This window comes from Taeniopygia guttata, chromosome 4, assembly GCF_048771995.1.
Source record: "Taeniopygia guttata chromosome 4, bTaeGut7.mat, whole genome shotgun sequence".
In the NCBI taxonomy this organism is placed as follows: Eukaryota; Metazoa; Chordata; class Aves; order Passeriformes; family Estrildidae; genus Taeniopygia; species Taeniopygia guttata.
Window position 1 is genome coordinate 11,631,649 of NC_133028.1, and position 21,984 is coordinate 11,653,632.

General features: G+C 38.9%; 1 protein-coding gene across 2 annotated transcripts in view; it reads right to left on the reverse strand.

The window, feature by feature from the left end:
- The window catches only part of TBC1D14 (TBC1 domain family member 14), a 64,449-nt gene that overhangs the window by 11,927 nt on the left and 30,538 nt on the right, over nucleotides 1-21,984 (reverse strand). Inside the window, exons 1-10 of one of the 2 annotated variants that reach the window (XM_030270694.4) lie at nucleotides 21,177-21,334; nucleotides 17,030-17,148; nucleotides 14,344-14,426; nucleotides 12,216-12,333; nucleotides 10,560-10,666; nucleotides 9,652-9,732; nucleotides 8,130-8,224; nucleotides 7,033-7,104; nucleotides 5,602-5,730; nucleotides 2,483-2,592 (exon numbers count right to left, since the gene is read on the reverse strand). In XM_030270694.4, coding sequence (XP_030126554.2) covers nucleotides 2,483-2,592; nucleotides 5,602-5,730; nucleotides 7,033-7,104; nucleotides 8,130-8,224; nucleotides 9,652-9,732; nucleotides 10,560-10,666; nucleotides 12,216-12,333; nucleotides 14,344-14,426; nucleotides 17,030-17,148; nucleotides 21,177-21,179 — 917 coding nt within the window. In that variant the 5' untranslated portion in view covers nucleotides 21,180-21,334. Of the gene's footprint in view, nucleotides 1-2,482; nucleotides 2,593-5,601; nucleotides 5,731-7,032; nucleotides 7,105-8,129; nucleotides 8,225-9,651; nucleotides 9,733-10,559; nucleotides 10,667-12,215; nucleotides 12,334-14,343; nucleotides 14,427-17,029; nucleotides 17,149-21,176; nucleotides 21,335-21,984 lie in introns of those variants that run through there. The other variant, XM_012573651.5, reaches the window with a different exon arrangement.

Consider the following 21,984-nt stretch of genomic DNA (forward strand, 5'->3'; position numbering starts at 1 on the left):
CCTAGAAAAAGAAAACCCTACCCTAGCTGGAGGAGGATCATATTAGAGACCATTTTAATAAATTTGGCATATACAAGTGTGTGGGGAAACTGTCTAGTGTTGTTGTGAGGCCACTTTCAATTATCTTTGAAACATTCCAGTGATCAGGGGAAGTTCCTGAGGATCTGAAAGAAACAAATGTTACTCCTGTCTTCAAGAGACAGGATCCAGAGAACTACAGGCTGGCCAGCTTCATCTCCATGTCTGAGAAAGTAATGTAAGAAAAACTCCCAGAGATTATTTCACAACACATTATGGACAAAAAGATGATTGTGAGAAGTCAGGAATCATGCCCAACCAGACTTGGTAGCTTATCCAATGGGATGACTGGCTTCGAGGAAGAGGGGAGAGAAATAGACATTGTGTATCTTTATGTTAGCAAGTTTTCAATACTGTATCCTATAAAATCCTTGCGGATGAACTGATGAAGTATGGATTAGATAGAGCAGTGGACTGAAAACCAGCTGGAACTGTCAAGCTCAGAAGGCTGTCATTTAGTGGCATGAAGTACAGCTTTGAGCCAACCCACTGGTAGTGTACTCCACCATTTGATATGAATCAAATGTCTTCATTAAGGGCCTAGATGATGGGTTAGACTGTACCCACAGCATGTTTACAGGTGATATAAAACTGGGAGGCTGGTGGCTGGTACCACTACACAGTGACCTTGAGACACTGGAGAAATGAGCCAAGAGGAGTCCCATGAAGTTCAGCAAAAAGAAATGCTAAGTCCTGCACACAGGTAAGAAGTAAGCCCAGACACAAGTTTATTTGGGAAGCCAACTGGCTGCAAAGCAGCTTTGCAGAAAAGGACAGGGAGGCTCTGGTGGACACCAAGCTGAATGTAAACCAACAATGTGCCTTTGCAGCAAAGATTGCTCACAAACTCCTGGGCTGCAGAGGTAACACCACTGCCAGCATGCCAAGGCAGCTCATCCATTTATTCAGCACTGACTAGCCAGCTCTGGGCTTCCCAGTGCAAGAGAGACACGGATATACTGGAGCAAGTTCAGTATGAATGTGATGGAAAGCTTGGACGTGTCACACAGAGGGAGAGGCTGAGCAGGCTGGTACTGTTCAGCTGGGAGAAGAGATGGCTTGGACCTAAATATCTAAAAACACTTGATAGGAGGATGAAAACAAGAAACAAGAAAAGACAGAAACAAACTTTACCTAGTTGTATCCAGTGAAAGGACAAGAGCCAACAAGCACAAAATGAAATACAGGAAAATCCATTTTAAACATAAGAAAATAAACTTGTTAACTACAAGAGTGGTTGAATACTGGAACAGAGTTGCCTGAAGAGAGTGTGAAGTGCTGTTCCTTGAAGATACTCAAAACCCAACTGGACAAGGTCCTGAGCAAGCTGCTCTAATTGACTGTGCTTTGAGCAGTGGGTTTAGATTAGATGATCTCAGAGGACTGTTCCAATACCTCAGAAATTCTATGATCCTATGAAAATTAACATATTCAAACTTTTGAGGTTGTATTGGACTGATTTACTTTAAAAGCATTTTTGTCTAAGAGATTAGCAACATGTTGAATGCTACCAACTAGGTCTTAAAGATCAGGGTACTGCCAAAGGCATTCAGGTAAAATTGCATTAACACTGCAAATATTTCCCAAAAGAACAGCTTATTAATGTCAGGAAAAAACTCCCGCAGTTACCACTGGGCATTTGTTCTTTTACTTAAGGTATTTGTCAGATACCTGAGAACAGACAAAATTGTTCAACAACGTAAGGGCAAACTAATTTTTCACAAAAAATCGTTAATGTCATCCCAAAACTGACAATGAAGTCTTGCTGAAAAGAGACTCTTTAACTGCCCCAAACCAATGTCTGATAGGCACAAATGCAAACGCTCAATTTGGAGTGCATAATACCTCACTGAAATTTGGCAGAAAGGCAAATAAGATCTTTGTCTTTTCTTGTCTCTAAGGAAAATGGTCTAATGTTCTGATTATACTAGAACCTAAAGGAAAGACAGTTTCATCTAATAAAAAGACTCTAATTGCCCATCTGTTAAGTGGAATAGCTTTTATGGAGCTTTGAGTTTTATATTGTATGGACAAATGTTTTAATTACACTTTTCCTGATCTGTGCAGGATAAAGTACACATTTCAAATGCAAGACTGGAAATATTTTCTGAATAGACAGCCCGGTATACACCTGCACATGCAACAGACAAATTTTCTCAGAAGGTCAGCATTATTTCAGAATAAGCTTCCAACTTAATACAAGTACAATACAGGTTAGGCAAGTGTTAAACATCACAGAAGTATGTGGGAATGATTTGGATTGACAACTCAAGTACTGAACAAAAAATAAAGCCTCTATCTTGGAATAACATTAAACCAGGTAAGAACATTCCCATTTCTGTCATGAACACTGACACGGAGCTATATGTCACACAGATTAGTAATTACTCTTTCAATGTCTTACCAATCAATTAAATAGATGTCTGGAGTTACATTATTTTTTTTGAAGTGGGCAAATAACTTTGGCAGATTTTCTTCAAAGAATACCTCAAATGCAGCAAAGTAAGTCAACATCTGAGAAAATATAACAGAGAGAAAACAAGCAGTTAGCTGTGTTATTAATAAGCTTAAATGTATTATGTGTTGTAGGATTAACACTCTTCAAAAATAGGATCAATTAATTACATGATACTATAAAGATCTAAGCATTTACATCAAAGGCAGCATCTGCAAGCACTAAGCGTTTAAGATCCACTCTATATATGATTCTCATACTAAACAATGTAACATTTTCTTTGGGTCTTGGCCAGCTTCCTTTGGAAAGAAAAACACCAGCAGGAGAGAAGTTTTTGGCTGATTTTTCAAAATAATTATAACAGAATGGTTTTATGCTTGTGGCAGTAATTTAATATTATATTGAATAAAATCCAAGACCCAATGGAACATAATGAAATACAAAACTAAAATAATGTTAATACTCCACAGCAACAATGAAGAATCCAGTATATTCTAGTCATAAATCACAATCTAAGCTATTCTGACAGTCTAATACCGACATAATATCACACATTCTACATTTAGATAATAGACATTTCCTTTGCAAAAAGGAAGATATGAGTTTCACACAAAAAATTCAAAGACTGGGACAAAACATCTAAGCAAGAGAAACAGTTTTTAAATCTCTGACATCATAACCCCTGAACTTCACTGCTTTAAACACAAAGACTTCTATGCTTTTTTATATTTTTTCAAATATTTCAAATATTTGACAAATATTTTGTCAAATTTCATAACAGAAAACATGTTAAAATATCTTCCAATTCAAGTAAGAGTTAAAAACAAAAGATTATTTAACCACTGTCCCTGATAATGTAGGGAGAAAAGTTAAGCAAAGTCCTTGAATGATTCAGGAACACAAATCTCAATAAAAGCAATAAAGAAAGGCAGTGATTTCTTCAAAGTATGACTTGCAACAGCATACTTCTCCCCAAAACATCACAAGAGTAAACGGAAAAGGGATTGTTTTGGAGACTTCTGTGTGAAATTCTTTTACAGAATGAAAAGTTTATCTCCCAGGCTTTTTAAATGTCCTTACAGAAACATTTCCCATTTCCTCTGAATGAAGTGACAGATAGTGGACTACTTTCATTAACAGTGACAGACAAACACCTGGGCCTGGTAGTCAGTTAGAGGCAAATCAGAGTCACTCCGAGATGGTGCATGCTAGAGAAATAACTGAAGTTACTGAAATCTCTGAACTGTCAGTTACAGAGAAACAGCTTCATGTCAAACATGACACCAGAAATCCAGGAACCTACTTTAGAGAACTGTACCCCTGAAACAGCTTCCCAGTGTGGATTTTTAAATGCATGAAATCCAAGCATCTATGAGACTTGTGAGTCTAAAGAAGGAAGCAGGTAATGCATCAGAGAGTTCTACTTCCAAAATAATCTGCTGGCACCACTGTAAGATAATTCTACTGAAGTTCCTACTTTTAAAAGTACTGTAGAGGCAGGACCTTACACATAACTGCTACAGTCATTTCTATTGATAGCAATCTGGGCAGCAGTACAAATAGTTATTTTGATCAAATCAACATTCAACAAGACTTTCCCTTAGTGGTAATAAAAAAATATTGTTTAATAAAATTAACCAACAAAAGAAGTCAAGATAAACCTGTATAAATTACTATTATTCACACAACTAACTTACACTGGTATTATTTTTTATTAATTTACTATGCAACAAATCAGCATTTGCTTATTAAGCTGACACAAAAAGATGAGGGTAGACTGCAGATTAGTATGTTCACCACAGAAAGCCAAAACTGTCTCACACAAGTGCCACTAGTCCCTTTGAAATACTAGATGACATTTTCCTTCTGTTGTTAAACCATGGGTTTGCTTTCATGACATTAGTATTTCATGTATCACCATCTCTGCCCTCTGTAAGCACACAGTTATCCCACAGTCCCTATTTGGCCAGGCTAAGAGAACTGAATAGCACTATCTGAAAGAATTGCAAACCCCACTAGCTTAGCTAAAAAAAATATTTATCCTATTCTATCCAATTCAATTCCAAAACCATCTACACACAAACCATATTTACACAGAGAATGCAGGAGCATATCCTCCTTTTCCAAGTACTGTAATGGAGATAGCTGATCCTGCTCCTAGCAATGTCTGCCCTGCGGCACATTTTCCCATGGTGTGAACTGACAAAATTCAGGGACTGAACAGGGAATACATTTCCAGCAGGAATACTGATAGGATTTCTAGTGTCTACTTCTTAAGCAACAACAGGGACTGTTGTCATCACCCATTTTGCTTTTTTTCTTGCATTTGAACTCTTAAGAGGTTGATCCTATTTTCATAGCGCTAAGAGGTGAGAAAGAAATACAGAATGCCATATATATTACACAAAAATGCCTTTAAAGTAAATTAAAACCACATTTGAGGAGATGTGTCTTATTTTGCTAGTGTACCTGCTGACATGGAATTTTAGAGACTCTAGAGAAAACGAGGCGATCATCTCCCAGTGAAAACTTGAGGGGTGAGAGGTTTCTTTCTCTGGAAAGCAGCCTGTGGGACTCAAACACAGCTGCTACAGGAAGATATGGAAAACCTGCTTCTCCCTGCAACAGTCTGTTTTTAGCAACCTATTAGTCTATGATAAAAAGTACTTTCAAGACACTTTTATTAAGGTGCTCTCAGCTTTCAACTGCAGTATTGCTGAAAACCACCTACAGTAATATTCTCATAACTATTCTCTGAGCATCATAAAATAGCTACTCAACAATTTCATTAACATGTCTTGTTCAAAAAGGTTGATAGGTGATCTTTGGTTAGGTTTGACTTTTTTGAGGGAGTCTGCATATGTGTGTTGGGTTTGTTTTTTTTTTTTTTTTTTTTTGTTTTCATAAACAAAAAAAAGTTGTGTTGATTTAAAATAAATTCTGATGTGTTAATTTGAAATAAATTCTGATTTCTTTCCCAAGCCACTGAAATCATAAATTTTTATTTTTTAAACTTTTCCTACACATTATCCACAGAATGTTGATTACAGGGTTTTTTGCATACTTACAAGGCCATGGTCCACACGGAAAAATGCCATCTGACAGGGCTTATTTAAAAGGTTAGAAAAAGCAATGAAGGCATCTGCAGTATCCAAGTTCAAGATCAATACAGCTGCTATGAACGACATGCCCTGCACCTGAAGAAAGGAGAAGTGTTACCCTTCAGCAGTAACTATTATATTGCCTCATTTTGTCCTCCTGTTCACTAGTATTTGATGCACTCACTGAGCTGCTGCATCTTGAGAAACGTTCAGAAAAGTAGAACTTTTTAACCCACATGCCCCTTGATATCATATGTTCAGTGCATGGAAGCTAACAATTCCCATGTTGTCTTCTTTCAAAGACTCCAAGCTGAACTCCTAGGATAGGTTAGGTTGACAACACTTTCAAATATACAGAATAAAGATTTTTTTGAACAATAAGGTGTTTCAAAGTAATCCCTGTTCTCCCAGGGATGGGTCATCTAGATCCTTATTTGAGGAAAGCTGAACTTGAACTCTAGAGACAAAGCCTGTACTTTTATTTTTCAATAAATTATCAGCAGTTAAAAACAACTACACTAAATCATTTGATAAACGAAACCACTCTAAGATTATACTCTTGTTTCATTTACCATAAACTCATGATATTGTTCCCTTTCTCTACAAAGTCTGTTGTGGAATCCAGGCAAACCTCTCTCACCAGAGGGTGCAGTGCTGCCATTGTGAGTCACGTGGAGTGAGGTGTGATTGTCATTCCTGCAAACCTGAGGAACAAGCTCCTTCCCAACACAACAGGTTGTTTCTGTGCCACATGAGGCACAGCAGCTAATCTGCCCTTTGTCTCATTTCCCAGCAGTCATGTTCAGCAGTTCTTCCCAAGTATTTTGTGCTGCCTACAAAGTTGGAACATCCCCTCTCTCCACTTGCCTTGTCTAAAACTGCTCCTCCATAAAGAAAAAACTTCTCTGTATAACCCTGCTCTGCATACACAGACTAAATGAAATCCACTCAGCCCTCTCATAATCACTACTTCAAACACTATGATTGAGCTTATGTAGCTTCAATGGACATTGCTTTAGAGACTGGTTGAGAAACTCACATGCTATGGCACGGAAATGACAATCATTTCAATTCAACAGCAGTCTCAGTAAGACTGGTACTAACAATAAATACATAACTACACCTTGTCTTTGATTCCAATTATCAAATTATGTACTCTTCAGAACAAATATGGATTTTCCAATTACTTAACCTGTAAAAAGCTTGAATCCAGCAAAATAAATGTTATACACACTTCTCAAGCGTGTACTGGAATAGAAAAAAGCCTACCACAAACCCCTCCTCAAACCATTTAATACAGGTCTAAAAATGACCAATTAATAAAATCCTTCCTCCTCTTAAAAAATATCTCCCTCCTGAAAATATCTCCCACCCCTGAAAAATAAATTCTTCACTTACATAGCCTACATCAGGTCTGTAACAAGTATAGGCTCCTAAAATACTGTGCAACGTGTCATGGTAAGGACCACCCTATAATTAAACAAAAACAACACAATACATCTGATTATACAATAAGCATTTAAAAAATCTTCAGTGCTACACATGGTCTCTATTACTGCTAACAAAGTAGCAGTAATACTCTTTCCCAATGTAGCTTAGAACAGATGAACTATTCCAAATAATTTTAGGTTTAACAGAATGAAACAACTCTCCAAACCCCATTTATTACAAATACATACAGTTCATCCAATACATTGATTAAATATTAAATACTTATACAATAGGAATGCAAGCCTATGAGATTCCTTACAGGCCAGCAGCACTCTGGCAATAGTGCCAAGGAAGTAGAACAATAATGCAAACCACATAATTGTCTGAGACTGGAGGCAAAAGTCAACCATGAAGAAAACAGTCAAAACAACAATATGCCATAACACAAAAAGAGCATATTGAGAAGGACGTGTACAGCTAAAAAGAATTTCACATTGCTGACTATTAACAGCTGCCATGTCTTACACCGAGTACTGTAAATTACTTACAATTTCCAAAGGGAGAAGTTTTTTGCCTAAAAATGTTGATTTATCACAATCTAAACCTTTTACAGGGCTGCTGAAAGCTGTGCATAGAAGGACAAAATCTGATTAACCTGAGTCACTAAAGCACACTAAAACCATACACGCCAAATCACTTTTGCATCAAGCTAAAGAAAGGCCAACCAGTCCCATTTGTTTGATATGTTCTCTCTCACTGTGTATTTATAACCAGCAATGTTGATTTCACTGACTTTGGAACAGTCACTTGCATTTCATCAAACAGAAACCAGCATGAACAATATTAGAAAAACCATCATTATTACCAAACAGTTTGGGGTTTTATATGCACCTTGATGTTACTCTCCTCTAGATTATTTCTAGTTTTCCAAAATCTCTAGGAACTTTATCCTCTCAAGATGTGTGCTCCTTCAGAACTCAACGGCCTGTTCCAACCAAGGGACAGGCCAGATTACATAAACTTAATTTCTCCAACACGCCAAGACAGAAGTTAACGTTGCTTACTTGCTGGAATATACAGAGACTAGGAAATGTTCTTGAGATATCCAGTTTTATTAACTCCAAGCTTGCTTCCCTGTCAGCTGCAGAAAACCCAGCATCTGCAAAAGCCAAAGTTACTATATTTATTACAAATATTCAGTGAACATTTATACTTGCTTTTATTTTCCAACAAGGTTTACCTTTTGCATAGTTCATGTATTTTGCACAGTTCATGTATTTTGATGTGAATGCTAGGGAATAAGGCTACAGAAAGAACAATTCCCCAGTTCAGCAGACAGGCTCAGCAGAAAGTATGTCCTGACCTAGAGCAACCCTACAGTGCCCAGTGACCCTCAGTATGTTTTGAAGCAAAATGGGTAAAGATACAGGGCAAGGCAGGTCAGGCACTTTTCCCGTATCTGCTGACAAATCACTGGATAGATACAAGCCTGTTGACTTGTGACCTCTCACCACCAACAAGGCTTCCCAGTGGATCCTGAAGTAGCTACCTCTGTGAAAAAGCTGTGGTGGAAGAGGGAAGTCCTAAAGTGGCAGCCTGTGATGGATGCCACCTACCTCTACTACTGTGAAAGCTCTCCTTTCAGCTTCATGTTTATTTAGCCTTTGTAGATCTTGTAACTGATACTATAATACACTCTCCATAACTGAAACAGATCCTGTACCAAGTATATTTCTACAGCATTTTTTTTCATTCTGGTCTCAAGATGTCTTATTGATATTGTCTGTTCTGTCTAGTTGGGAATTACCTACTGCTGTTTACTGAGCAAGCTGTCAATAGACAATGAGTATCAATCACATGAGCATCTACACTCCAGAAAATAAAGTGCAAGAGGAAGCTGGAAACATATTAGGTGTTATCTTAAATGAGATATAAACAAATCTCAAGGGAATAAAGTGGGAATTTCCAATCAAAAATATTTTTCTGCTTATAAATGCCAATATGTAATGCTGTCCTTCTCCCTCTGTTCAGTATAATTACTTACTTGAAGGCAATTTCAATCATTTGCATGTAGTTACCTAATCTCTCAAAAACAGTCAACTCTTCTAATTAGTAAATTTCAAACTACTTCATCTGCGAAAAAAACCCTGCTGCTTTCTGAAACACAACAATGACTTGAGCTCAAAGTTGCAATACGGGACTAAAATGCAATTTTTTTCTCTAACCTGAGTTGCAATCCCAAAATTATAGATGCAGAAAAGTATTTTAGTGTTGCAATTCCAGTGACAATCCCCAAACTACTATTTGTAGTTTTCCTACATATTTGCTTCAAAGTAAGAACTGCACCCAGAGATTTTTTATTTAAAAAAAGCTTGAACAAGTGTGCTTTGTACTACACCAAAATTTCACTGAGAAAAACGCAGCTATTCATTGCTTTCACAAAAAGGCATTTTCTTTTTACCAGAACACAACTTTATAGCTGATTTTTTGTTGTTGCTGTTTAAAATATGTGATTTCATTTTAAGGAACTAGTTTACGAAATATCTTATTCTGTAACACAGCATAAATCATTTACAACAAGCATACCTTCACATTCTACTTCAGGCCCTCCTGTACTACGTGATCGCCACTTCTCTTTGGCACGAGCCAGGCAAATATCATATAGTTCTGGAAAAAGAAAAATACAAAACCAAGTCCACTATTTGTACAGGCTCACATCCACTAACCACCCACCACATGGGCAGTGCTGCCCAAGCCATCAACGCTAGCAGAACTTCTGAGTTAAAGTTTTGGAAGCCATGTTCCAGTCACCTGTAACTTCATATTAAGTTAAAAGGAAAGACAATCTAAACTGCATTTTACATTCAAATATTTGCTTTTTCTTGCAGAACACTGATGTTCAAAATTACAGTCCAAATGGATAATTAGGAAATCTAGCAAATTATGTCAGGTAAGTAAGCAATGCACAGAAAAGCTGCACAATACAGTAGGAGTACAGGCAGTCTACCACATTTCCATGTTGAATTACATAAGTTAGTGTTTCAGAGCTGAATTTTTCTGTACTCAGAAATAATAGATTATTTCTATTTTCACAAATCAAAGTACAAATCTTGCCAGGAGCCTGTTAATCTCTTACAAACCTGCTGTCTTACTTCAAATCGAAGGAAGCACACTATACACATATCCATATGCATTTAAAAATTAGCAACAATTTTATGTTTCAAAAAGAAAAAAAAATTGAGTCACTAGTTCTGACCATCTCCATCCAACATCAAAGCAAGACACAGTGACAGCAATACTCAGAAACAATTCACAGCAGCACTCCTAGAACAGCTACAGGATTAAAAGACACTATTTTTGAACAAAACACATCAAAGCAGCACAAAAAAAAGCATAACTAGGTAACATTTCCTCACACCCACACCACAAAAGATACAAGAATGTCCCCTTGCTATTTCACTTTCTAAGAAATGTCGACAAAACAGCAGCCTCACCATGGGTGATGTTTAACTCGTTTCCAATTGCCAAGCTCCAGACTTTGCCTCTCACACTCGGTGGAATGCCTTGCCACCACAGCTCTCGGACTTTACGCGAACAACACCTGTTTAAAGTAAAACAGGTTATTCTAAGAAATATTTCATTGCCAGCTGAATTGCAAATATCTCATCCTATCACTGCTGATGGGATTCAAACCAAAATGAACATCAACGTCCCAAGAAGTAAAATACAATTTGCACATACCCATTCTTTAGTACTATTTTGCTTTGAACTGCAAAGGAAATCTTTCTTCCTTCCAATGTAACAGCTTTATATTGACAGAAGCACAGCAATCCCAACACGCATAATCTACAGCTACACTTGATTAGCAAAAATCACAGGGAAAACAGAAACAAGTGGAAAGGAAGTCCACACCTTTGGATTTCCTTTGCCACTGCCTACACTGAAGACTGGATAGCTCCATAAAAGACTAAATACAGGAACAAGTTATGGAAGTCTATCCTCGGCCCTCTGCCATCACCCTGCTGTGCAAAGACATGCAGCTTCCCACCTATCTTTGCAGTTCTGTGCCTCTGGAAAAAATGCACAAAGATGTGACAAGGATTAACTTTTAGGTGGGAGCTTGCAAGACATTTTAACAGAAAACAGGCTTTGAAATAGATGCAGCTGATATTCAGCAATCTGAGAGCCCAGGAAGAGCAACAAAAATAGCACCTAAGGACCAATGAAAAGCAGTAAAACCACTATAATACATTTATTTTTCAGCAGATTCCAAAAACGAAAATGTAAACCAGTGAATACATTAGGGAATTTCTGCATTTATAAACAAATAAAGGAAAAGGTGACCTAATTTTTACAGCAACCATGACAGATGCATCTTCAAATACTGAAGACAAACATGTAAATCTACAACTTGTTTAGACTTAGTTGATTACACTTCAGTCCTCCAGAAACATATTTTCCAACAAATTCTGTCCACCTTTTTAATATATAATCTCAGGATAACTGAATTCCATTGTTAAGCAAATTGCAATTCTGAGGGCTGTTGGTTTAAAATTTATGTTGTTGCGGTGGTTGTATTTGGAGTGCTGGGGGCTGTTTTTTTTAAGATGACTAGCAAAGACCACCAAGGTAATTTATCAAATACCTGTGCCATGTTTTTGAAGGAAATCTTCTATCATTTATTTATAAGAACTTTTCCCCTATTTCTCTTTTCCATCATTTGATTATTCCAGCATGTATACCATTCTAGAATTAAAAAGGCTTCATCAACCATTTGCTCACATACCTCAATCTACACTGATATTACATTAACAGCTCAGTCAAGGAAAGCCAGTTTCTGATAAATGGATGATGTTCAAGTACTATGCCTTATGCTTTTACATCCTCTACCACAGATGACTCCTCAGTGCTTCAGTTTCTGAGTATCTTCAGCCTTCATTAAAGACAAGTAATAAGACTCAGCACTGCATCACTTCCAACCACCTCATAGAAATAAAGAAGTTGCTTATTTCTTTTGTAACTGTTCAAGAATGATTTTCTAACAAAAGTGTCCAAGACCATTTAAAATTTATGCTTCCTAACTTGGCAACTTCTCTTCAGGATATATACTGTAATTTTTATTTAAAACTCAGTATAATCTACTGTCTTACATAGTTTCCCAGTTGGGTAGGATTTCATTGTTCCAAGTTAAAACAGCATTGCCAATGCTGTCTTCCAGTTTACAGCGTTCTTCCAGTTGTTTCTTTCTCTTCTGGGCTTCTTTAAGCTCTGCAAAACAGGAATTTTCTTTCTAAGCTAATAAAACCAGAAGCTAAATATTCAGTTAGCCATGGCTATGCAACCATGTAAAGCACACTGTGTTCACCCTGAAGTACAGTGGACTGTTCGAATTCTGAAAAATTCCCAAGCACACATCAACCTGAGCAGTGACTGCAAAAGTGAATAAAGAATGACCTGGAATGATAAGTTTCATTTTCCACAGATAGGACAATGGGAATTGGATAATGTATGACTTCTTTGACTCTTCAAATCTAACCACACGATTAACTTTGAAATAATACCTCAGACAGCCAACAGCCTCACCTAGTAGAACAGGTCAGAGTATTTCCTAATAAAGTCCCACCCCTTTTATAGCAGACTCAAAACTACAGGCCAAATGAATACAAATTTTTATTTTGTTTTCATTCTTTTACTACAATTTAGGTATACTGTCAAGAAATCACAAGAGCCACATTTTTGATGCTACTTCACATACAGATAATCTAAATGCTACACATCCCAAACGGAAACCTTCAGTTCACTAACAAGAAAACATATTTCATGTCTAGTTTTGATGTATTTTTCATTTCTAAGTTATCACAGAATATTTCTTCCTGCATTATCAATTACTGCCTTTACCACTGGAAAATTTGTTAAGACAAATGCAGGCAGTCTCTACAGCAGGACATGGGTGTGCCTTCACATGCTGTCTCAGTATGAGGAGGTGCTCACCTGGCAAGCAGAACTCACTGAAGAACACAGTCCCATGAACAAGGTCTTTGGAATGAACACATTTTACCTGATGGATCCACTTTAAAGCCCCACAGAAGCTGTGCTTGAGCAGAACCATAGGAACTGCCTCAATGTTTTCAGCTTTGATACAAGCTCTTTGCAAGCCTGCTGAAATGCAGGCTTTCAATTTTTCTATAACCAACAAGAGGGTGTTTACAGTCTTTGATCTCCTGACCTCTCAACAATGTATGGCTCTGCAAAGCTGCTCATCTGGAGTGGCTTTAGGGAAAATGGGTTTGTCTTGGTATTTATCTGGACAGAATGACATACTCCAGTTCAATGAAGACAGCATAAGAACCTGGTCCATCACTTAACAGTCATCCCATTTTCCCCAACCCACCCACCCTACATGCAAAGAAAGAACAGAGAAACTCCTTTAGACTACACATACAGTAGCAGATATATTTAACAGGAATCACATGAAGTTAGAACCTCACTGGTGGGTATATGATGTTCAAAATCACAAGAGGATACTTCTATCAGTGTGTCAACTGCAGAATGCAAGTAAGTTCTGTGTTCATACACCCTTTCCCTGTTTCATATGGTTCAAGGGTCTGGCCAGCTGGAAAAAAAACACTTCCAGTAGCTCCCACTGGATGCAGAACCCAAGCCCGAATTATTATTGCAGTGCTTGTTTTTAATTAGAAAACCCAGATGGTCAAAAATATCAGCCAAAAGAAACCACAACCATCACCTCTACGCCATGCTTATGGTACAGTGTTACTAAGACACTTCTGTGAAAAATACCAAGAAATTATGAGCAAATCTTTGAGAAAGCTGTAAATTTTAAGTGAGCGATTATCAAATGAACATAACTGCACACATTTTCCTATGTGGAAAATTATGTGTTTATGTACTACAGCCTGAACAGTTTGCTTCCAGCATAAAACTGACAAATATCCTGCAGTTTTAAGTCCAGTCTTCACTAATTTGATCAACAATTGACTTCAATATATTACTACATTTTTAAACCCACAAATAGATGTCACTCATTTAAGAGTTATGGAGTGAAAAATTATTTCCTGATGGATTCTAGGACCATTTTCTTTTCAGCTTGGGGCAGTGCTTTTCAAAAAAATGACCTTTGCTCCTCTCTCAGGAGTGATCCTTCTTTGAGAAGAAGCAGAGATCCCTCACAATACAGAGCAACAGACTGACACACAAGTGCATTCCAGGTTTAAAAACATCCCTATACTTTTCGCCTCTGAAGACAAGAAATTCCATCACCTCTTTTTTTTGCTTGAACCACCATTTCTTCGTACTGTTGCCTATGTTTCTGAGCTTCTTCTGCTGGTTTTGCAGGAAGGTTCCTAAAAAAAAAATAATATTTACAGTTGGCATGACTGTCTAAATAAAATTCTAGACACTTCTAAATGAAAAGCACACTCTGCTTCCTGTCAAAATATCCAGTCAAAGAACAGAACAACAGATCCTTGGAAAGAATCTTTTTCTTGCTAGAGTCAGCAGAAGGGAAGAACACTGACCAGCTACAACTACGTTTATACACAAAATACGCTGAGTAATTTCCTTACATTTGGTAATTTCAGCATTTTTATTATTAAACCAACTGAACCCACAGAGTGATCTTCATAAAGAGAATACTGGTATATGCAAAGCTGGCTGTTTTGGATTTGAACTGGTAAGATACACGACTGTACTCTTTTTACTGTTCACCTTCTTTAAGAATTACATCCACAACTTTCTTTACCCACACATAATGACTTCCTAACCCAGCCTTTTCCCCTCTGCTCTTTGAAACCCCATTTCTATTTTATAGACTTAACTCCTTTCCCTCTCTTCTAGAGCAACAAGTGGCCTTTGTCACCCTCAATATTCTCCACTTATTAATAATAACAATACATTTTGATTTGTGGTTAAGGCTCTGCCATACAAATGCATGTGTTCATATGTTGGAACACATGACCTTTCAGCTAATCATATTTGTAATTAACATAACAATAAGTATCTCTTACAACTACAGGATCAGCAAAACATCAAAACAGGGAATTACTATTTTGTTCTCCTGTATTGTAGAACACTGTGTTTTATTCCTAGAACAGTTTATATGTTTGGTTAACAGAAAATCTATGCAAAAATTCACTTCCATGTTCCTGTAAGGTGTCACACATCAGGTAGCTGACAGCCCCCAATATCATTAACAGTTAGCATGCATTACTCTTCATGTAATCACAGTGCCTGTAACGTACATATAAGCATGTGATACAGGCCCATGAGTATTTTTCCAAATCAAAATTGTTAGTAGAAAAACAAAAATAAATTTTCACTTTGGTGAAATGTTGGTTTGTTAACCAGAGAGACCAATCTAGTCTTTTTCCAGTTTAATTTTCGTAAATTGATCTGCAGCTTTTTTTTAATTCAAATCTTTAGAAATTATTTAAGTTAGGGGAAGTTTGGAAAGGAAAACCAGATGAAAGAAGTCAAATATTGCTCACTTAAATTCTACCACACAAATTATTGGCTCTATGTCTTAACATTGCCAACATACATGTGAGATAGTGTTTAGTACCTATTAAAATTCAACTAATGCTTTTTCCAGTTGAAGCTAGAGGCACTATGGAACATTTATTGATTTTTTACTGTGAAGTTTTACCTAAGCCCTACAAATGAGCGTGAAATCAAGAGCGGGTATTTTGAAAAAATGTAATCTCACTCCACTTTTCTGCCTGAAGTCTTAAAAAGGAAACTACTCAAAGACTAATAGGTAAACATAAAAAAATAGCATACAAAGTATAGGTAAACAATTAAAAAAAGATTCCTTAGTAAGAGTCAGATTACTGCATTGCTGTCCAGAGCAGTTTTCCCATTAGATGAAAGAAGCGATGCTTCAATTGTCTTCAATTTTAAAAATACCTTTCTGCTACAAGTTCCTCGCTCTATCAACAGTAGGAAAGAAAGCAAAATCTGAACATTCTCCTGAAATGTAACACTAACTCCATCTGAACACTGTACTACTCAGATTATCCCACAAAAAAGAGATTTTTTACAGACAGGTTTTAAATACATAGATAAGCTAGTACACTTTGTTTCCAGTTGTACATAATAAAGCCTGCTATAACAAATAATCACTCTTACATTTCTCTACATCTCCCAATGTCTTGCCACACAGTCCATCAGGCAAGCCAGAAAGTTTCTTAAGTAACCCTACAATTAGACTACTTTGATATGAGCCCTTTTCATACAGGTTTGTTGATGAAAACACAGATCTGTGTTATGTCAGCTCTTCACACCAATGCGCAGCTATACTAAAAATGCAGATGTCATGCCCATAAAGCCAGCTCACATTCATAATCAGAAACTGACTAAGCATGACTGAAATTGTGTAATTCAGCAGAAAAACCACAGTAAAGCAGCTGCCGGTAAATCACTCTGGAGTCAGTTTGCATATGCAAATATCTCCTTGCAGTAATAGGTATGAAACAACTTATCAAGTGCTTGACAACCCTTAAAATGTGATGCTGAACTCGCTGCAGAACAATCACTATACTGTTTCATTATTTATGGAGGTGTGGTCTTTCTCTGTGTAAACAGGACACTCTATTCTTGCTTCTCAATTTCTTTAGCATATACCAGCTTTGTTTTTATGCTTAGGCTATCTCATGGAAAATAAAAATCCCTTAATCATGTTCAGGAGGTAGAATTACTTAAAATGAAAGCTCTGCTATCCTAATTAACTCCCTTTACAAAAAGTCATTGCTTTTGTTACAAAGTAAGGTTCCTTCTGTTTAAATAATTTTTCTCATAATCACCCCAATTTCATATTCACAAGTCTAAAAAAAAAAATCTACTTTAGATTTTAAATTATCTGTTGAAGTTAGAGTAAGCAAATACACTCAGTTAGAAAATACTTGCTAGGTTTTAAAGAGACCTTCACTGTGGCACTTCCAAAACTTACGCTGGTCGGTCCTCTAAAATAAGTGCTGTAGTGGAGAGTGGTTCAAAATCAAGATTCTTCCTCACATTTTGTTTAGGAGAGAGTGGTCTCTCAGCTCGTCCAGTTTTTTCTTCATATTCCTAGAGAAGAAAAAGACAGGGAAATGTACAAGAGTGGAGAGCACCAAGATGATGCACTTGAGAATTTAAAAAGGGACCTACAAAAGTTTTCAAGACAATGCTTTCACATCTCAGCCCTACTGCAGTCCCTTTGAAGCTTTTCAACTAGAGCAACCTCAACACTGAAAACACTGACAAAATTTATGTTCAGGAGTGAATCTTGATGGTTTTTTCCATTATTTCTGTTTGTAAAACATCTTAAGTGCCTCTGGCTGACAGCCTGCTTTTACAAAGTGTTACTAAGGAGTTTACAAACAGCAGACACTACCTGAAGTACAAAAATAGGACTTACTATTTTTTATTTACATGGTTTTGAAACTTTAATTAAAAATCAACACAAGCTCCATGTCTTAAAAACTAATTGTAAGATTTCTCTTATGCAAGCTCTTTTCATATGCAACAGCTCAAAAGTGGGGAGAGAAAAAAAGGTTAAAATCAATGTTAGAAAATCCACACTTGGTACAACGCCTTGGACAATCCTAAATCACAGAGTATAACATGTTAACCTGTGTCTGTAATCAGACACTGACACACTGCAGCAAGACTGGAGCAAACAGGCATCGAGATGTCAGGGTGTGGAGCAAGTACTAGTGAAGAGAGGCCAAGAGAACCAGGCTTGCTCAGCCTCCAGAGGAAAAGGCTCTGTAGGGAGAGGAGGCGAGAACTGGGACAAGTTGCCTGAGATGTGACAGAACTTCCGACCTTGAAAGCATTCAAAGCTCAGGTGGATGAGCCCTAAGAACCTGGTTTAAGCAGACTATGTCCTGAGATGAGGGTTCACCCCTCAGAGGTCCATCCTTCTACCCTTAATTACTGCATCACCCTGACCTATAGGAGAGGACTTGGCATTTAGGTACAATTCTATTTTTACTTTTCCTATAAACACTAGTTTAAAAGAATCTATACTAAAACCATGGCCCAGTGGGATAAAACAACCTTTACACAACTTCCATTAACTTCAGCGATTGAGGTATTACAGCAAACATTAAATATGCGAAGTATCAGTGATACACAAACAACAAACATTGGCAAACAGTCCTAAGGAAAAATCACATCCTCATTATATGTAGTTACTTCTACATTCAACTTTATAATGATTCTTGCCACTTCCAAAACTCAAAGGCTTTAATGCACAGCTTTTTTTATACCATTTTTATTAAAATAAAATTTAGAAAAACACAAATGTACACTATCAATGAGCACTATGAAGAGTGCTCCAGCCATAGACCTTTTCCTGCTAGCACAAAGAGTTCCTCAGATGGTACTGCTTCTTTCTCTCAGCCTAACCTGTCCTCTCATCAAAACTCCTTGGCAATAGATAGGACATGCCTAACACAATGAGGTTCATTCAGCAACTAAAATGGGATCCATCCCTTCCAGAAATGCTGTCTCCAATCACACCTTAAAAAAAGGGGATGAATGAAAACAAGACATGATGCAATGAATGTGGACCAACACAGCCTTGGTCTTCTACTCTGTGTTGAACAATTCAATCTAGTTCAAACTACTTCTGTGGGACTCATGGGTACAGGTCTGTGCAGCCCTCAGGACACAGAAAATCCCTGGTTTTCCTTGTCTATTAACTGGGCATTGCCTCAACAATCAATCCTAAGATGACTACATTGCTGTAATGTAGTAGGAAATATGGTCATGAATTTGGAATGTCTGGCTCATTAATACCAGCTAATACTGCTAAGCATGACATCATGTTTTCCTTGAAAACAAGGAAAAGAACCAAGGAAAATGCATTTAAACTACAGACTAGTACTTAGCTTTGTCAAGTAAAGGGACAGGGCTCATGCTGACAAAGCATTCACCAAAAAGACCTCCAGAGAGAAAACCAGCAAGATAATACTATAAAAAAGGTATTGAGATAGAGAGCATATTCAGAAAGCACAGGCTTACACTGGTCACTTGCACCAGCAAACAACTGAGAGTGACCTGTGTAAGTGCACCATCATAATGGGCTCCAGCTGCACCAGCTGCAGAGTAAATCTGCTGTAGTGATAGGAATGAAGCAAATGGCTTTTCTTTCTCCCAGTTTCTATTAAGACACTAATTTTTTGAGTCCTTTTTCACAAATTAACACAGTCAAATATACCTCTCTTACTCCCTAAAGCATCTCAGAATTTGACATTAAAACATATGCACCCAATGTTTGTTATAGTAGAAATTCCAGAAAAGCTGCTTAATTTTGCCTTATGAAAATTATATTCAGGTCTTCTTTCACTGAAAGCCAACTGGAGAGTAAAATTGCTTTTGGAAAGTGAGAAAAGAATGTCCACACTGGGCTGCAATGGGAATTTTATTCTGAACACCCAAATTGATTTGGAAATCCCTTTCAGCTAAGCACTAAGTTCTCCAGATCAGCACTATGCATCTCCTTACAAGAATTTCTTGGTTAAGAAAATGTTCTATTTCTAAATATGGATGGCTAGTTACAGTATCAGCACATCAGTGCAATTACACAAACCTCTCAGAAGAGCCAAAGCCCACCCTGCATTTCAGCAAGTATTCACTGGTGTTCTACTCAGCACTACCCTACACTAAAAAAGCCAGACCAGCACAAAAACGGGAGTGGCACATTTGATCAGATTACAGGAATCAGTATGATTTCTTTGTACCAATTTCATCCTTTTCAGTGGTAGCCGAGAAAGAATAAAAATGTCCTCTTGTGATATTACCTACAAGACTGGTTTTTATTAAGAGAAAATTAAAAAAAAGCAACCAAACCACCCACCCCAGTTCCCCCCAAAAAACCCACAAAAACCAAACACCCTAAAATGCACAGAAAACAAAAGCTCATGAAAATTATCCTTTACTCCAATGAGAAGAGAATGCAATTTCAGAGTACAAAGCACCCTGAAGCCTCCACAAACTCATATTAAGAGTATCTGCTGACTGAGCAAGTACAAGCATTTGCACATACAGGCATATTGCAATAGGCCAAGCTACACAATAGCTCATTTTAAGCTTTTTATTTTAAACCAGACTCAAATCTCTCACAGGTACAAATAATTCAGGATCTGTTTAAATGCTATGCTGCAGTTAGGGGTTACTAACCTGATACAGTTGCAAGTTAATTTTAGGATCAACTTAGGATGAGCTAACCGTTTATGATTTAAAATACAGCCTTATCACTGGGATCATTTAGGCTTTCTTCCAGGTTTCACCTTTAGCTGTTCACAAGAGCTGAACTAGGGTTTGAAGATGTTCTATTAAGAGCGTGCTGTAGATTAAAGCACTGATTTAAATAACCCAAAGCAAACAAAGAAAACCCAGAGAAACACGCCTCCCAAAACCAAGTTTAATTCTGGGTAGAACCTGCCAGCTTTACAATGAAGATGCAAGAAGCTCTGACTGTAGTGTTCCTCTGCAATTCTTCAAAAAAGACAAGACAACGTACAAAGGGATCCTCAACAACCTCCACAGAGAGACGCAAATAACCCTTGAGAACACAGGGCAAGCGTTGGAAGACCAACTGCTCTACCCGGGAGTGCGCCGTGGGACTTCCCACACGCCCCAAGCTTCCCCAAGCACCGGCAGCACGGCAGAACTGAACGTACAATAACACAAACTGCTCTATCAAGGTCATCTTGTTTTGGCCCTGCGTGTTTAAAGGCAGCCGCTTCCCGACGGAGCCGAGTATGAAATATTGATGCAGGGTGCCGGGGCGGCGGGCGCCAGGCTGCGGGACTCCGGCTCCACGGGCGGCACAGCGCAGGGCAGGAGGGGCAGGAGGGACAGCCGGCACAGCCGGGGCTCCAGCCTGCAGCGCCCGCGCTCCGACACCCCGAGCACCCGCAGAGCTGCGCTGCCGCCTTCATCCCGGCGGAGCCCCGCCTCGCACAAAGAGAATCCCTTCCCGGTTAGCTGCTTCTGTCCCGGACTCGGCGAGGCGACTGAGAAGCGGGCGAGGCCGGCTTCACCCACAGGCACTCATGTCCGCGCCCGCCCATCCAGGCTGCCCCGACCCCCGCTCCGCTCACCATGAACGCTGCGCTCCCTCACGGGCGGCGGCGCCGGAGCCCCATTGCCCGCCCCGCTCCGCGGGCCTGGCTCCCGCCGCCCGGGCCCGCACGGCCTCGCGGGCCGCCCGCCCCGCCCGGGCCACCTCCCGCGGGTGGGGCCGGCCGGGCCGCCCCGCCCCGCCAGCCGCGCTAATCACCCGCGGAGCCGCCGCACACCATCGCTTCTCTCCGCCGCGCCCAGCGCTGCCTGGGCACGCACGGCACCGCCTGGCACACGCTGCCCGCCCCCCGGGCCGCCCAGCCCTGCCCGGTGCAGATCCGGGTCCATGACGGACAGCTCAAGCCTCGCACAAGCTCGTCTGCATTAGCCGCAGTCTTTGTCAGCTCAGCGTTACGGGTGCTGGTTTAGGAGGCAGCTGCATTCCTCAAACACTGACATCTCTCTCCGCTGGTTTCCCACACTGCCGCTTCCCCTCCCTGCCTCCAAGCCAGGCGTTTGCTTGTACCGAGTCCCGCTGCTGTTTCTCGCTGAGACAGCCTCGGTATCTGTCCGAAGTGCAAGAGCAGCTAAAACTCACCAACCCCTACATCAGTGCCGAAGGAACAGCAGCATCGTTGTGCTGCCATACTTCTTACAGCACAAACACCTTTTCAGTACCACTCATGCTTTGTCCACCTCTGACAGCTGTAAGATATATATAAATCTCTTCTACAGTTCGGACAACTCCCACATTACCTCTTGCTAAATATTTTGCTGCAATCCAGACAAAATATCAACCTTGATTTTTCTTTGTCCAAAGGCTTTGTTATTTAATTCACTAGAGAT